Source organism: Solanum lycopersicum, chromosome 8, assembly GCF_036512215.1.
Source record: "Solanum lycopersicum chromosome 8, SLM_r2.1".
Taxonomy (NCBI): Eukaryota; Viridiplantae; Streptophyta; class Magnoliopsida; order Solanales; family Solanaceae; genus Solanum; species Solanum lycopersicum.
This window is the reverse complement of record NC_090807.1, coordinates 62,055,950-62,073,971: the sequence shown is the minus strand read 5'-3', so window position 1 is coordinate 62,073,971 and position 18,022 is coordinate 62,055,950. Positions and strand designations below refer to the sequence as shown.

At 33.5% G+C, this 18,022-nt stretch overlaps 2 protein-coding genes and 1 pseudogene across 3 annotated transcripts; all 3 read right to left on the bottom strand.

Annotated features, from left to right (window-relative positions):
* Positions 1-1,192: 1,192 nt before the first annotated feature.
* Positions 1,193-6,812, bottom strand: LOC101252013 (RNA-dependent RNA polymerase 6-like; annotated as a pseudogene).
* A 129-nt stretch (positions 6,813-6,941) lies between these two features.
* On the bottom strand, positions 6,942-11,621 carry LOC101258582 (butanoate--CoA ligase AAE1). 2 transcript variants are annotated; one of them, XM_004245899.5, is made up of 2 exons: positions 11,169-11,621; positions 6,942-8,628 (listed from the first exon to the last, which is right to left on the bottom strand). In XM_004245899.5, exons 1-2 carry the CDS (start codon positions 11,364-11,366, stop codon positions 7,156-7,158), a joined length of 1,671 nt encoding a protein of 556 aa, XP_004245947.1. In that variant the 5' UTR covers positions 11,367-11,621; the 3' UTR covers positions 6,942-7,155. The 2 variants fall into 2 exon arrangements, with proteins under 2 accessions (XP_004245947.1, XP_069144469.1); XM_069288368.1 differs by lacking the exon at positions 11,169-11,621 and adding an exon at positions 9,969-10,177.
* A 127-nt stretch (positions 11,622-11,748) lies between these two features.
* Positions 11,749-13,754, bottom strand: LOC101267637 (butanoate--CoA ligase AAE1-like). The gene is made up of 2 exons (XM_004246153.5): positions 13,509-13,754; positions 11,749-13,417 (listed from the first exon to the last, which is right to left on the bottom strand). Exons 1-2 carry the CDS (start codon positions 13,719-13,721, stop codon positions 11,960-11,962), a joined length of 1,671 nt encoding a protein of 556 aa, XP_004246201.2. The 5' UTR covers positions 13,722-13,754; the 3' UTR covers positions 11,749-11,959.
* Between the last annotated feature and the right edge of the window lie 4,268 nt (positions 13,755-18,022).

Here is an 18,022-nt window from a genome sequence, read left to right as displayed (position 1 = left end):
TAAGTATTGAAGAGTGTATAAAAGCAATGATATATAGGTATATGATTAGTATATCTTAGTTTGCAGGAGAAAAATAAGGGAGTGGGTTGTAGATTCCCCTAATGCATTTGACATCAATTAACTTAGAAATATATTTTGTCCGTCTACTAAATTTAAAATTTTTATAATTTTCACATATATATTTAATTTTCTTATCTTATTTCAAAATTTTGACCTTTCAAATTTCTTATACAAATTTTTAAAAAATACAAATGAGTAATTATTCATTAAAGAAAAGAAATTAAAGTAAATTTATGTATCTTTTAAAGTTAAATTTCATCTCCATCTTTTTTATATATTTATTTTAATACTATTTGACTTTTCAATTTTTCATGTGTCTTTTCAAGTTTCTGTAATTTTGTTCTATAAATTTAATTTTTTCAAGAAAAAACTTTTATTTAATATTCCTATAATTCTTGTGTGTAGGAACTCTAAAATTTATTTCACTCATTAAATTTTTTTTCTTTCATCTTCCGATTCCAATAGTAACTTCTTTGTACAATCTTCATTCAGATTTTACTATATAAAATTTCTTTGTTATTATTGATTGTACATAGTTTAATCTTCTTAATGATATTTATTCTGATCAATCTTTTCACATTCGTTAAATACTCTATAAAGTGTATCATAAGGTCCAATTATATTATTTGCTTTTTTTGGTTAAATTTCTCCTCCAAAAAGAGTTACTACAGATAAATCTATTCCAATATAATTGATTTAGCTATAAATATTGACCAACACTTTCTGTATATTGCTAAGCTAGCAGCATATTCACTTTTTTATATCTATTTATAAAAAGCTTCTATTGCAATAAAAAGTTGATTTGTGAATGTCTTTGCATATTTGCACTTTGAAATATGGACATGGACTATGTTTGGAGCACACAGGTTCATAGTTGACTATATGTTCTTATAGTTTAAATGATATGAAATACACGTTCGAGAACTAGTTAACTTAGAAAAAAATAATCAGCACCACTAGAAATAGAAAACAAAAGGATGGATATGACATGAAAGTAATATGAGAAGGATGATAGATATATAATTTTACTTTGCTACATAATAATGGCCGGGTTAAAAATAGAAAAATATGAAATGTGGGGCGGAGCGGGTTGAGAATTTTCTGGGTTGCCGCCCCGCCCGGCACCGTTCCATTGGCATCCCTGTATAAGACATCTTTAATAGCATAAGAATATGTTTATAACTAACAACATGCATAATAAACAACCTATTCGTCTTCATAACTTAATAGCAAAAATCTATAATCCATAGTACCAATAAGTTGTGTAGAAATGAGACATGATTAACAAATACTTCCTCTGTCCCTATTTAGTTGTTAAAATGGACAAGTAAATGGCAGAGTGGCTTTCAGCCAAATGGTTGTGATATCTTGTCAACAAGATACCTTCCAAGAGAATTGATACGCGAGGTAGAGTCGGATTGTTGCATTCCCCTTTGTCTGATCTTAATTCGAGCAAGGTAATCTGCTGCAATCCATGCAAAACTTAACATAACAGTATTTGAGACGTCATCTGTCTTTTGCAACTCCAGTACTGTTCTATTCAACCAATGAGGATGGTAGGTAACCCGATACCATGCAGACGCCTTTCTTTCATACATATCGTTCTTCTCATCAATGGGAAGTTGATCAAAATCAGGCTCCATGTGCTCGAAAACATTTCTGAACTCTTTCCTCAGCGCATTATATGCCTGCTTCAGCCTCGCTTTTAATTCCCCTTGCTTCTTTGAATTGGAGTTTGCCATGGACCATATATGTCCAGTAACCACCTCTTCCTCCCCGTTAACTCTGTATTGTCCTAAAAGTCCATTCAACTGAATACCATAAGAACATTTGCGATTCCATGCTTCAGCTAAGAAATCTTTGTATCCTGGGATCTCAAGATTAGTATCATATGGGATGTCTTCAGGGACAAACTCAAGTCCAGCAAATTCTCCCTGAGATTCATCTTTAACTTGCCGATATAATTTACCCAAAATTTTCTCAGAGGTGTATGACTGAAATTCCTCTTTCCCCATGAAGTCAGGATACATTTTTGGTCTGAGGTTATATGGCATGGTGACAAGTTTTCCAGTTTTGGGGAAATCTACAGCTATAGCAGCAAGCTCTGCCAATTTAAGACACTTCTCATCCAAAGCTCCAAGTTCACTGAGGTCAGCATGAACCACATGCGCGTTGCAGATTTCTCCTAGGCTCTCTTGAACCATGTTCTTTGAGAAAAAATGTATAATGTCCTGTAAATAAAGAAAAAGATAGTTAAAATACAAAAGAATGCTAGGCAACCAGTTGAATGATCCTACAGATAACAAGTGCAAAATCTGTTGGATATACCCAGACACCACAAATGGTCACAAATATTTTGAGCCATGAAGACTCTCTCCCTCTTCTATTACAAAACAAAGGCAACTACAAAATCAGAGAAGCACTAACTTGGGGTGCATAATACAAGAAAAGTGAGCAACAAGTATCTTACTAAAACGACAGAACTCAAGACAGTTGTTAAAAGATAAATATAAGCTAAAGAGCAAGTAATGGTAGCGTTTCAAGGCGGCCTATAATTATCTCATACTGTATCCAAGTGAACATAGGCTGTAACAAATTTATACAGATCTGGAAAAGCTAACCAAATATAGGAAGATACGAATCAAACATGCAGGAAATATCATAATAGTTGAGTAGTTACCGCATGTTCAATTTGACGACCCAACTGTTTAGCTTCTGCAGGAGCATAGTCCATTGGCATCCAGCTTTTCTTACTGGGTGGGATGAGATTTTTATCCCAAGCCACAAAGTAGAGGTCACCGTCAAGGTCACTCCCTGATGCTTGATCTGGATGTGGCCTATCCCCCTTCTGAGGAAAGACCAGACAATCATAGAGATGGTGTAAACCAGGAACATCTACAGCCTCCAGAATCCTCACATCCCCTGGATGAAGACACGGGTTCTTTGCAATTATAACAAGGCCCTTTATTACTTGAAGATTTTTCTTGATATCAGAAAAATTTGGACCATGCTTAACAAAGCAACTCTCCAAAGAAGGGCTTGACACTTGAATAAAGCATTGGCCTTGCTCAAGTTCACCTAATTCATCCAAACAGCCCATCAACCACCTTCCGGAAGGTACAAATATCCTTGCCTTATTCCTGAGGTCGCCAAGTTGAGCAGCTCTAATGCTAGACAACATCCCTCTTAAATGAGGCTCACTTTGAGGTTTAAACCCCGCACTCAACATTATAGCTGCAGTATTTCCTGCCTCAGCACATGAACCTGTAATGATATCAAAAGCCACATCCAAATCCACAAGTATTTTATCCAACCTTGATAACATTTCATTCTGCATTTCCCAAAATATTTTATCTTTAACCTTCAAAGATGAGAGCAGGGTTATTATTTGCCGGTTCAAAAAACCAGGTTGTAATCTCGTCCAAGAGCAGATTTCAAGGATAGTGTGATTTGAGTCAAATTTCTTCATACTTGGTCTCACAGAAAGGCGGATACCATCATTCTTTGCCGGCCAACATGCGACAACACCTTTACAACCAGCATACCTTATCTGATAAGCACAAGGAGGATTGACACTTAATTGCAACTTCTATAGCAAGATCTGCTGATATCATGCCGATTCCATCAGAGAAAATATACCCATTTCTTTCTATATCTGGAAGCTTGGAGTTAACCTCACTCGGAAGGATTTCCACTGTTGCATAGGTTGATGAAAAGCACTGCCCCATCCTAGCAGCATATTTTGCAACATTCTTGTTACTGAACCTCCCCATCCAGTTTATGATGCTGGGCACACTAATTATCGGGTTTTCTGCAAAAAACCAGGCAGAACGATCCCTCAGCTGGTTAGCTGAGAATGCCAGAAAAGTGTACCTGCGACCACACAGGTAAAATCCTTGACTCAGCATAGTATTCACCCTTTGAAAGATGGCAGTTTTCTGGGGATTAGCTTTTGACGTAATTTCTCTCACGATGGTGGAAGCATAGTACGTCATCACATTCCTATTCAAGTTCCGCATGCCCTCGTCCATGAAAGTAACTCGCAAAAATCGATCTGCGTCATGTTTATAGTTCCTGAGGACTCTATTCGACAGCTCCACGGTCGGTGGAAGACAATATGCTTTGGTTGGGGTGATCACCAACCTCCTACCTCTACAACATCATCAGACTCTTCAGTACTCTTGAGAAGGTTAAGTTTATTCCACAGCCATGTCTGGATGTGTTCTAACTTCTTAACAGCGTCATTGACAGGCCTTTTGAAGGAAAATATGTGCTTTAGTGCAGCTACACTAATCCCCTCTTGATGCTTATTAAGCAAAGTAAAGAAATCATTGGTCATCTGATGCTGATTAATGATGCCTTTGTGCAAAACCGCATTTACCAGAAACAATACCTTAAAGCTTATACCATCATGGTATTGGATGCAGAAGAAAGGTTCTGGCATGGGCACACCAAAATTAGGCTCATTTCTCACCCGGAGCCTTTGGTTACACGGTTCTACCACGGGCACCCTACTATCACGAAAATATTTCTTTGCCTTCGCAAAGTTAAGACCATTGCGAGGCCGAATCGAGATACGGTAGGTATTAAACCGACCAATGGCTCCGCTACATGTAATGTCTGTAGTTCGGATCCATTGATCATCATCGTCTAATAAGTCAAATGCTACTGATTCTTCAACATCATCATCTGCAGTTCTATAGAAAACCAATGGAGATGAAGCCAGCTGCAATAATATTACAAAAGATGCAAAGTCTTTACATTCCTTTATCTCATTGATTTCCCTAGTCAAAAACTGAATCTTGAAATTGCATTTTATAACAGCCTGTCTTGCTTCATTCTTGAAAGAGAAAACAGTATTCTTTGTGAAAAGTATTTTGCATGTCCCGTCGAATCGGTCCACAAGAAAGTTCACACCAGTAGGAGGTCCGCTCCAACCAACCACAAAGTCATCATTGCTAACCAATCCTCCAATTTCTACATTAACATCTGAAAACTTTAAGGGCATTTCATCTGTTCTCTTCTTATCCAAACAATGGGGATTCCCAGGACCCAAACTAACCTTCAAAGGCTTCCCTCCTAATATTAGTTCATTACGCCCAGCAGCAGCAAGAGCATAATTTGCAGACCCTGAAGATGCAAAATGAACGAATGCATGAGGTTCCACTCTTATGTAATCGTTCATTCTTTGCATGCTCTCTTCATCAATGTGATAAGTTGGGTATGATTTAGGAGGAGTCGATGAAGTCTTTAATCTACACCTCAACACTTGTCCAACTTGTTCTTCCAGGTATTCCGAAAGCATTTTCGCATTGACATCATTGTCGAATCCACCAACACTAATTTGAGTCACTACGATATTCATATCAGAATCCTCTGATCCCATCTTTTCTCTAAGGATTCACAAGTACTTCTGCACTGGCTTATTCACACAACCTCCAAATTTACCTGTTACATGACCCAATATTTGTGAATAAAATGAAACAGCAAAACAAATCTTATAGAATGGACAATGTGTGAGGCAACAAGTATTCAACTATTTACAGAACAAGTTATTATGAGAGCCAACAGAGAATAACAGAAAAGCAACCTCAACTTGAATTCACTTTTAACATCGATCCATCCAGCCATAAAAACAAAAAAATCTCAAAGATTTGAGACGCTTACCAGCATTTTAGAAAACAAAAATTAAATTAAATGTATAAGTTACCCACGTTACACACTTTTTTAAGAAAGCCATAAAGTGCTTTCAACAATTTCAGCACACTAGTCCTATTTCACCTCTAAACTCAGAAACACATGAATCAGAGGCAGAAGAACTTACATGAAAGAAATGAGGGAGAAGTTTGCAAAATTAGGTTTGGATCTAACTCACACCGTCGCGCCGCCTTATAAGTGGACCGTCCATAAAAGAAATGAGGAAGAAGTTTGCAAAATTAGGTTTGGGACTAACTTACACCGTCGCGTCGCCTTATAAGTGGACCATCCATCTCATTAACCACCGATGTGTGATATTTTTCATTCTTTTACCAAAGTTTTACTTTTTACTTCCAAAAATAGTTTAAATCAGTTCCATTTCTCTGATTCACCAACTTTTAAATAACCCCCCCCCCCCCGACATGTATATTCAGAACAAACTGCATTATTAGCTATATATCAAGATCGAACAGGAACACAGTTGTTAAGAATGAAGAAAAACCACAAAGATTACTTAAGCATAAACACAAAAACTTAAAGGTGAGTATCAAAAACCATCGTGAAACAACACATTTTCTAAATAATTTTTGAAGTTCTAGAAAAGCAAAAAAGACTTACCAAAGAATCCTAGCTTCTGCTTTGCTTGTTTTGGGTGAAATTTTTTTGAGAGCTTTTCCACAGTCGCACAAAATAACAGAGAGCAAGAGCAGTGAGTATCGATATGAATAGTCAATTTTGGCAAAAGGAAGCAAAAAGGCTATGATCATACCTGTTTCAATATCATAATGATTCATGCTCAGAATCAAAAGGTTAAAGATAGAAAGTTGGTGTGATGTTTGCATGGGCACTTTAAATGGAAATATTTTGTTATTGTTTTATAGTACGAGCCTCATGTAAAGATGTGCCTCTTTAGTATGAGATATCTTATAAAAGTTATTTTGATTTTTTTAGGACAACAAAGTCATCCAACTATTGCATTTTAACTCAAGAAATACCAAGCACATATTTAGTATATCATCTCACATTAAAATCTAATTCTTTTAATGATATCATACATATAACCATGATATGATCCTACTCATCTAACTAAGGAGAAGTAATAAATGAAAGAACTCAAAGAATAGTGCAGTCAGCAAATAACTGTAAACAAAGAGAAGTAATAAATGAAAGAACTCAAAGATATATTAGAGAGAAAGGGAACTTCTTTATTATTATTAGTCTGTTGTCTGATGATTATAAAGCATTCAATACAGTAAATAATAATTACCTTTTTTCAAAAGGTCAAGGTCATCTATTGTTCTGCTGAACTAATCTTATTAATGCCAGATGATTAAACTTATGTCTAGAACAATAAAAGTGTGTTTCACTAAGTAAGCCCCATTTCAACACCACAATTCATTATAGTTTGCTAGCTTTCGAAACACTTCCCATTGCTTTGACTCTCTCTCTCAGGACAAACTTTTGAATCTTTCCTGTTGAAGTTGTTGGCAAATCATCAAAAATTACTGTCCTAGGAGCCATGTAATGCGGCAAACGATCACGACAATGCTTGATGATCTCATCAGCACTTGCATTGCATCCGTTCTTCAGTTTGACGAATGCGCAAGGTGTCTCACCCCAGTGATCATCTGGTCTTCCCACAACAGCAGCTTCAAGAACAGATGGATGGCTAAAGATTACCGACTCCACTTCGATTGTACTAATGTTTTCTCCACCGGAAATAATGATATCCTTCGAACGATCCTTTAATTCTATGTAACCATCAGGATGCTTCACTGCTAAGTCCCCGCTTCGAAACCAACCCCCTCTAAAAGCATCTTCTGTAGCTTTGCGATCTTTTAAGTAACCATTCATTACTGTGTTTCCTCTAATCATCACCTCACCCATTGTTTTTGCATCTGAGGGTACACTCTTCATTGATTCAGAATCCTTTACGTCTACATCCTCCAAGCCAAGATGGTTCACTCCTTGACGAGCCTGAATATTAGCCTGCTCATCAGGTGATAGAGAGTTCCACTCTGGTTTCCACATGCAAACAGTTGCTGGACCATAGGTTTCCGTAAGACCATATCCATGAGTAACATTAAAACCGAGCTCTTTCATTTTAAGTAGAACTTGAGGAGGAGGTGGGGCACCACCTGTCATAACGTTAACTGTCCTTGAGAGTGGTCTTTGGACACTTCGTGGCGCATTTATTATCATGTTCAAAACCGTAGGTGCACCAGCCATGTTAGTCACTTGGTGTTGAATTATGCTGTCAAAAATCCCTTTTTCGGTTACATTTCTCAGGCAAATATTTGTACCACCCTGTGCTGCCACAGTCCAAGTAAGACACCATCCATTGCAATGAAACATGGGAAGAGTCCATAGATAGACAGGCATTGAAGTCATTTCAGCAAGAAGAGCTGCAGCCAGAGAATTAAGATATGCTCCTCTGTGACTATAAACGACCCCTTTTGGTCTCGATGTTGTCCCTGAGGTATAATTAAGAGCAATAGCATCCCGTTCATCATTTGGCCATAAAATCTCAAAATCAGGTTCTCCATTAGCTAAAAAGGACTCATACTCCAGATCTTTTGAACCCAAGCTCCTATTACTATTATTCTGGCTAGATAACTGACTCTCTCTATCAGATATCAAGATAAGATGCGGCAACTTTCTGCTAGCCTTAGATAGAATTTCTAATGCACCCTTAGCAACATCGAGCAACTGGTGATCTACAACTATGACTTTGGCCTCGGAATGTCTAAGTAACACAGAGACCATTGCAGAATCATGACGTGTATTAAGTGCACATAGAACTGCCCCAGCCATTGGTACTCCAAAGTGAAGCTCGTACATTGCAGGAATATTTGGAGCCAAGGCAGCAACCTGCTCAGAAATTTAGCTAAACATAAGAGCAGCACCAATATAACAGACAGTGATCTGAATAAGAACTAATTTCCTTCCTGCTACAAATATAAAAACACCTAACTAAGTGATAGAGGAGGCAAATGCTTAATTGATTCCATGATATGTTATACTTTCAACATACTTGTGTTTCATGACTCATCACTGACATCTAAGTCTTAGTGCCACATCTTTTATGTTTTTTTTTAACAAACCTTTTAAATAAAATTTTGTTGTCTTTAATCTGAGTGCATAATTTAATAACTGACCAGATCATTAATATAAAGGGAAGTGTAAGTACCTACTCAATGTAGACCGGTGTAACTATTTGGTATTGGTATATATACTTCTTTTAATTTTTAGAGTATTTTGAAGAACTTCCGCGAAGTAACCATACCCATGTCATATCTTATTGATAAATGAGGATTTATGTAACAGTAAAATAAGACTAGTTTATCCTGCAAAGATTACTAAGGTTGTATATTGTTGCTTGAAAGATCTAAATAGTAGAAGACGGACCAACAAAATTAAGGAGGAGGAGGGCGTCCTGTTATTGATTTTAAAGCAGCACATGGATTAAAGGCTAATTACTTCTTGCATCTAAACTTATTTGGTGAATAGTTCAGGACAAAGAGAGAACAACTCATGATAGATGTATTCAAAATAAAAAAAGAGAAGTCTTGTAACCCCTAAGAGAAAGAAGAAAGAAAAAAGCCAAGACTTTGTGAAATGTAGAGGTACTCGGGAACTTTTCAAGTTGAGTTCTTGAAATTGTTTCATTGTTTGAGAAACTTCATCGTGAGAAAAGTAAGTCTCTTAAAGTCAATAACTAGCATTTATCCTTCTGATTTTTTCCTGTCTTCACCATCTGCTACATCGCCTTCAAAAAACCCTTCCCCAATAGTTCTGAAGAAGTGACATACATCAGATTGAGGGACTTGTATCTTCCTTTTGTTTACTTTTAGAAGTTTTTCCTCAATAGTTCTAAAGAAGTAGCATATATCGTATTTCATATCTTAACTGCACTCTTACATTATGGAAAAAGATCAACACAAAGTAGGCCTTTATGCTTAACAGTTAACAGATTCAACTAAGGGAAGAAATCGAAGTTGGCTACATTGCAAGCCAGTAAAAAGGAATTTAGGCCTAAAAATTCTTCTTCTATTTTCATTGTCCTAAATAAGCTTATCCTGTTATTCATGCTCCATCCTGAAAAATTGGTACTGCTTTGATTAATCTGGTCACTTCCTCTATATCATATACTAAAACAGTTGTTCTCAAATAATTTGATTCGTTTAGTGTAAAAGACAAAGTAACATTACCTAAAACATAATTTCTTCAAATAAGAAACATGACCATTCAGCCTGCACTAGAAATTGACAACTATAAAAGGTGGGACCAGCCCGGTGAACTAAGATTCTGTCAAGAGTACTGCTCAAGAGAGCTAATCATCATCCATGGATGTAATTCGCGAGGAAGAGATCAGAGAAGAAGAAAGCAATTTGGAAAAAATCTCTTGACGAATTTCCTTTCATGAGCTCTTATGTATTTATACAAGGGAAGGACAGAATATCTAACTAATCTATTTTTTTATGACAAAAATATCTAACTAATCTATACCGCTGGCATATTAACAGAATTCGGGCTAAGCGAACCTAAGTTGTTCGGACTCTTCACTTTTGGTGCCGCACCCATGTCGTGTGGGTGCGAGTGTGGGTATGGGATCCATGTCCAACTTGGCCAGCCAATTTTTAGTACTTTGACCAAAATCAATTGGGAAAATCTAGATAGTTTTAATGCAGTCTGTAATCAATATAAAAGTTAAGGTGAAATTGAAGAAAATGAAGTACCTTTAATATAGAAATTTCTATGTCACTCATTTTCCTTTAATCTCCTTTAGGAATCTCCACATAATATCTCATAATTTAGGTTTTATAACTCAATTTTTAGATATTTTAATTATTTTTAGGCAAATCCTGGCACTTGTATCTATACATGGATCCATATCCCCGAATCATGAAAATTAGATTATGAAGGTTCCAACTTCTATATCTGCACCCTACTCCGAGCAACATAGAAGCTAGCTTACTGATCTGACTGGCTGGACTAACTAACTAATTGAATCCGTTAACTAACTGATATTATAATTAGCTAATCTTAATAGATCCACTATGTGCGAGGTCAAGGGTCTATAGTACACAGCCTGCATTTCTGCAAGAGACGGTTTCGTGTGACCTTTTAATGCAGCTAAAAAAGAATCTATATGGGTATTTCACTTTTCAAAGTCACCAACCCTCACTTCTTTTTGTAGTAAACATAACTCACACCATACCACTAACAAAGACCATATATAACTTCCTCCATCCCAATTTATAATTTACATGACACTATTCGCCCTTTTTAAAAATTGAGTCAATTTAAGTAATCTAAACATGTAACAATTGAAATATCTAAAATTAAATAAAACATTAATACTAACAATTAAGAAACAATAAAAATGGAGAAGATCGAGAAAGACATACGACATCGCCACGAGAAATCCCTAAATGGGTTAGAGCAAAAGCAAGTTGGATACACCTTTGACGAGTTTCTCTCCAAGTATATTTGACATTTCCGTGAACAATAGAGAGTCTATCACTATAAACCTTTGCTGATCTTTCTAAGAAGCTAATTGGACTCAACGGCACGTAGTTCGCTGAGCATTTCACTGTGCCCTCCATTTGTAGGCTGGAAGATCGGCTGAAGGGCGGAGGAGTCTTCGCTATCGCCGGAGTTTGGAGGAATTAGGAGAACTTCTTTTTTATTGTGAAAGTTGAATGGTTCGGAAAATTAGTAGCTAAGTTCTGTTAATGGAGACAATTTATTATGATTAACTCATTAATTATGGTAGTAAAGAAGATAGAGGAACTAATACGTCCGTCCACTCTTAATTTTCATAATTTTACTTTTTTAATAACAAATTTCACTAAAATTTTAATACGTATTTTCATCATCTTGATATTCAAAATTTATAATACTTTTCAATTGTTACATGCAAATATCCAGTGTTATATAAAATTGTAAAAGAAAAAAAAAAGTGATAAATGAAAGAACTCCAAGATATATTAAAGAGATATAGAGCTTTTTATTATTATTATTATAATTATTATTATTTACTAATAAAAAGAGCTTATTATTTGCTTTATGATAAAACATCCAATAGAGTAACATAATGATAAATTCCTCTATTGTTATGCTGCACTAGTCTTATTTATATATTAATATTAAACTTATGTCTAAGCGAGCTTCATTTATGCACCATAACTCATTACAGTTAGCTATCTTTCGAAACACTGTCCGTGGCTTTGACTCTCTCTCTCAAAACGAACTTTTGAGTCTTTCCGGTTGAAGTTTTTGGCAAATCATCAAAAATAACCGTCCTAGGAGCCATGTATTGTGGCAAACGATCGCGACAATACTTGATGATCTCATCAGCACTAGCATTGCATCCATTCTTCAGTTTGACGAATGCACAAGGTGTTTCACCCCAGTGGTCATCTGGTTTTCCCACTACAGCAGCTTCGAAAACAGACGGATGGCTAAAGATAACAGACTCAACTTCGATTGAACTAATGATTTCTCCACCCGAGACGATGGTGTCAATCGAACGATCCTTCACTTCTATGTAGCCATCAGGATGTTTCACTGCTAAATCCCCGGTACGAAACCAGCCCCCTTTAAAAGCATTTTCTGTTGCTTTCACATCCTTATAGTAACCATTCATTACTGTGTTTCCTCTAATCATCACCTCCCCTATTGTCTTTGCATCTGAGGGTACACTCTTCATTGATTTTGAATCCTTTACGTCTACGTCCTCCAAACCTAGATGGTGCACTCCTTGACGAGCGTGAAGATTAGCCTGCTCAACAGGGGACAGATAGTTCCACTCTGGTTTCCAAAAACAAACAGCTGCTGGACCATAAGCTTCTGTTTGACCATATCCATGAGTAACATTAAAATTAAGCTCTTTCATCTTAAGTAAAACTTGAGGAGGAGGCGCGGCACCACCAGTCATGACATTTACTGTCCTTGGGATCGGTTTTTGCACACTTTGTGGCGCATTTACTATCATGTTTAGAATCGTAGGTGCACCACCCATATGAGTAACCTGGTGTTGACTTATGCTATCGAAAATCCCCCTTTCAGTCACATTTCTCATACAAATATTTGTACCACCCTGTGCTGCAACAGTCCAAGTAAGACACCAGCCACTGCAATGAAACATCGGAACAGTCCATAAAAACACAGGCATCGAAGTCATTTCAGTTAGAAGAGCCGCAGCCAGAGAATTAAGATAGGCTCCTCTATGACTATACACAACCCCTTTTGGCCTCGATGTTGTTCCTGACGTATAATTAACAGCTATAGCATCCCATTCATCATTTGGCCGTACAATCTCAAAATCGGATCCTCCATTACCTAAAAAGGACTCATACCCCGCATCTTTTGAAGCCAAACTCCAATTTTTGTTATACAACTCGCTCTCTGCATCAGAGATCAGAACTAGATGAGGTAACTTTACCTTTTCCTTTGATAGAATTTCTAATGCACCCTTAACAACATCAAGCAATTCGTAATCAACAAACATGATTTTTGCCTCTAACTGCTTTAACAACACAGAGACCATATCTGAATCATAACGCGTATTAAGTGCGCAGAGTACTGCCCCTGCCATTGGTACTCCAAAGTGTAGCTCATACAATGCAGGAACATTTGGAGCCAATGCAGCAACCTGATCACAAATATAGTGTATTACTACAATTTGAAATGCCCTAAAAAAACATTCAAAAACCATTAAAGTGAATTGAAATATAGCCACATACCACGTCTCCACGAGTAATTCCTAGGCGTGTGAGAGCAGAAGCAAGCCGGATACACCTTTCGCGAGTTTCTCTCCAGGTATATCTCACATTTCCATGAACAATAGAGAGTCTATCACCATAAACTTTTGCTGATCTTTCTAAGAAGCTAATTGGACTCAATGGAACAAAGTTTGCTGAGCATTTCACTGTACCCTCCATTATTTCTTTTTGCATATAAGTGATGGATTTGTTTGTGTTGATGATCAAGTGAAGGAATATGGTTCTATAAATAGTGCTACTATTAGTAGAAATATTTAATGTTTCAACTATTTTAATTCATTGTCCAAAAAAAAAAAACAGATTAGAGGTAAATGGTTGAAAAATTAGTAGCTAAGTTATGTTAATGATTTTTTATTTTTTTTAATAGTGATTAACTTATTTCCTTTTTGGGGGATTTCATGTTTAGAGGGTGTTATTGGACTTTTTTCGAATAGTTGTAATTTTTTCAATAAGAAGTGACTTTTCTGATTAGGTATAGTAAGTATATGTTCACACTATTATTTTTTTGTTATAAGTATTTGTTAGTACAAATTAAATAACTTGTGTTCAGATTGAATTGTTTTAAAGTAATTTTTTTTTTTTTAATTTGAAGGATGTTGTTGAAGATCACAATGAATGTATATCCAATTAATCTTTCCATTAGCAGTTGGTAGCCAGTCAGTGAGTAATCTAATTAATTAATTTTGTATTGGATTTTTTAATAAGATAATTGATAGTTGATAGTTAGTTAGTAGTCTGTAAGTCAGTTGGTGACTGTTGAAATAAATTAGGAAAAAAAGGTTAAAATAAATTATCATAAAAAAATTGTTTTATCCTTCCTCTTTTTTTTTTTAATCGGATATTTCCTATGTTAGCTATTATTTGTCATGGTTTATTTCTAGAGTCAAACTATAATAAATTTTGATTTACATTTTAAGATGTATTTTTCATTATATCCATATGCAAAAAATTACAATTTATAGTACTTTTCATATAGTTTTTGTATATCTAAATTTTTTATTTAAAATATCAAATTAATAATCTAATTTAACTTTAAAAATTAGTCAAAAAATTGATTTTCGAAAAGCGTAACATAACAAAAAAAAATGGACGGAGAAAGTAGATCTTTGTCGTCATTTCCTTTGATAGTTTTGATTGTTTTATTATGATCAGAACTCTTATTTTCGATTTTATTAATCTATTAAAAAGTGGATAAAAGTTAATTATATACGCAATGTTTTGAACCAAACTACTAGATGCATGTTATTTATTTTTACATAAACATTCAATAATAGGGATTATTAATTATGTAATATTTCATTAAATTATTTTACTTATTATAAATTATCATATCATATATTATTATAAGTGGGAAGCTCTCAACTTCAAAGTTGAATTACTATTTTGTCCTTGTACTAAATTAAAATATTATATATCTAATTTATTAACTATTAAATAGTTACATTTTATTTTTCTTTTTTCCTTTTCATAATATTTCTTCTTTTATTGTTCATATCTAATTCAATTAATTTAAAAGGTCCTTAATAGTCTATTTAAGAAATATTGCAATTTCATCACCCTTTAGTATTCGATTAGAATTTGTATAGTTGCAAAGACAAAAAGATTCATTTTTGTATACATTTTTCCCCATAATAGAAAATTTTCCCATCATAATTTCTTTGAGAATATCAATTAGTACCACATTATCAAAGAATTACTCTATTCATTATGACTGCGTTTATTTTAGTGATTTTACTTTTTTTCGCTCATTCATGTGTTATATTAACTAATCCAAAAGAGATAATTTTTCTATTAAATATTTTTACATTACAAATTAGATATAAGTTTAAAAAGATAATTTCATTTAATAATATTTTATTTAATTAATTAATCATACTCATCAAAAGTTGGAAATAAAAATATATTTTTCATTAACTTTTAAAGTTATATTAATAGACTTTTAAACAAAATACATTGAATCTGAATGTAAAAAGTTGTTACATATTTCCACATTTATTAAAAGTTTTAGTTTCTTAGTTATTACTTTAATTAAAATGTTTAATTCCATTCATCTTCCATGAAATCATGACCTTTTCATATTCTTTAAAGGATTCTATAAATTTGAAAAAAAATTCATATTATTCAATCACATAGTCAAATAATCTATTATTGAGTTTTGATTTTAAGAGTTATATTGATTCATCGTGGAAATGTTGGAGACAAAACATATAAAGACCCTTCTTTCAATTTCGATAATGTCTTTATTTTAGTATAAAGAATAGCCGAAAACAATATTTATGTATAAATATTTTTAATAGTTTTTCAATTTATATAATGAAACTTCTTTCAAAGTCGGTGATATCATTATTTGTGTATTTTTTTTACTAATATTTGTTAGTTATCTTGCTCAAATGATCCTTCTTTTGTGTGTGCATATATTTGCACCTTATTTACTGATTTTATATTTTATTATAATTTTTTTGGGTTATAATTATTTTTGTCTTTTAATAGATTTTTTGGTGATGATCTCTTGTATAAGTGAACAAAAAATATAAGTTCACTTCACCTTTGTATTTCATCATCTTATAATTCCTATAAATTTATGTAAAATCAATTTATTGATCATTTTCCCCCTCATTAACATGGTAAATATATATTTATTCGTTATGTCTTTAATAATTTTGTTTGCGTCTATTCTTAAATTTAGAGCAAGAGTTCACCATTACAATACATACTATATTATCTTAATTAGTTTATATTTTTCAACATTTTTTTATTTTGCAAACAAATAACCAAATTAAATGAAAAGAATTGATTGACATTGTTATGCATAAAACAACATATACAAAAGAATAATATAATTGATAATTATCAACGTTAGATTAGGCCTATACGAATTTGTATAACAATAAAGAATAAACGTGCAACGCACGTTTCAAAAACTAGTTTATTATAAACATAAGTGTAATAAGTATTTATCCTAAAAAGTGCAACATTTATGTGAGAAAATAATTTATAGCAAATGCAGTACAACATTGGAGCTTACTTGGTCATACTTTATCTATTGTCGTTGCATAATTTATGCATGTTGATTTTAAAAAAATTGAAAACTAGTTTTTTAATTATCCCTTCTTACTATTAAATAAAGGGAAATTTATATAAATTCACTAATTTCGAAGCTAATTACTTAGATATATTCTAGTTTGTAATATTGCGTATCTTACCATACTTTGGTGCATCCAAATACATTCAGATTTGTTCAGATACATGTATCTCCGAATACATAGGATCAAAATTAAGTGTAGGTTGTTATAGATACATTGTATCTAAGTGGATTAACATGCATGTATCTAGGACACATAACAAGTCTCATCCGCCTTCCTCGCCTCTCTCTCATCTCGCCCATTACTCTCGTATTGTATCTAAGATACGTGTGAATTACCCTAGATACATACATATACATGTATCTAGTCTGAATCTCGCTCAACTCTATTCCCATATCACTCGCCTCTCTCTCTATTTTAGTGTATCGAGTAGTAGCAAAGATACTTATATTTAATTGTATCTTCCTCAATATATGATATAAAACTTTTAATTAGTGATAAAATGCGTAATATTTTTAAGTAAAAATAATAATAGTATATATATGATATAAAATTATGAACTATATGTCTAGTTATGTATTTTTCTTTAAACAAAAAGCATGGTCCATGAAAAGAATGTGTAAATCTCACCGTTTTAATATGTAGTTACTATCTATTCCTAATAAGTTTCTAAGTATATTAATTTCTTAAAAATTTAGAAAAATCCGAATATACTAATATGTAGCTTGGATAGATTAATATCGACTCGGATATATGAATATGTAGCTCGAATACATTAAAAACTAGCTTGGATACATAATATGTAGCTCGGATACATTAAATACTGGCTCAGATACATTAATATGCAGCTCAAATATATTAATAATATAAAAAAAATTAATTTTTTTTAAAAATAATAGGGAATAATAAAAATAAGTGAAACAAAAAATATGTTTTTATATTTTGTCCCAAAAAAATAGATTCAGCCCAACAGAAGCCCAATAAAAAGAAAATAAAGCAAAGACAATAAACTGAGATAGAGCATATTGAAATTATTTTTAGAGTAATTTTAAAGTTGTCCACAAACTTTGTTCTTGGTATACGGATAACAATCTTGTAATAAAAATTAAAAATTAAATTTATTTCATATTTAATTTGAAATATGAATTAATTTTAAAATTATTTTTTCATATTTTTATATCATACTAGTTTCTGATAACGTGCGTTACACGTTTGTCTCTAACAATAGTTACAATCTTTCTGTCTATTTAAAAGTGAGTTATAAAATATAAAATATTGAAATTAACAATATTAATTTTACTATTTATTTTTTATTCATTAAAATAACTCATAAAATAGAATAGTGCATTTGCTATCAAATCAGAAATATGTGAAATCTATCTGTAAAATATG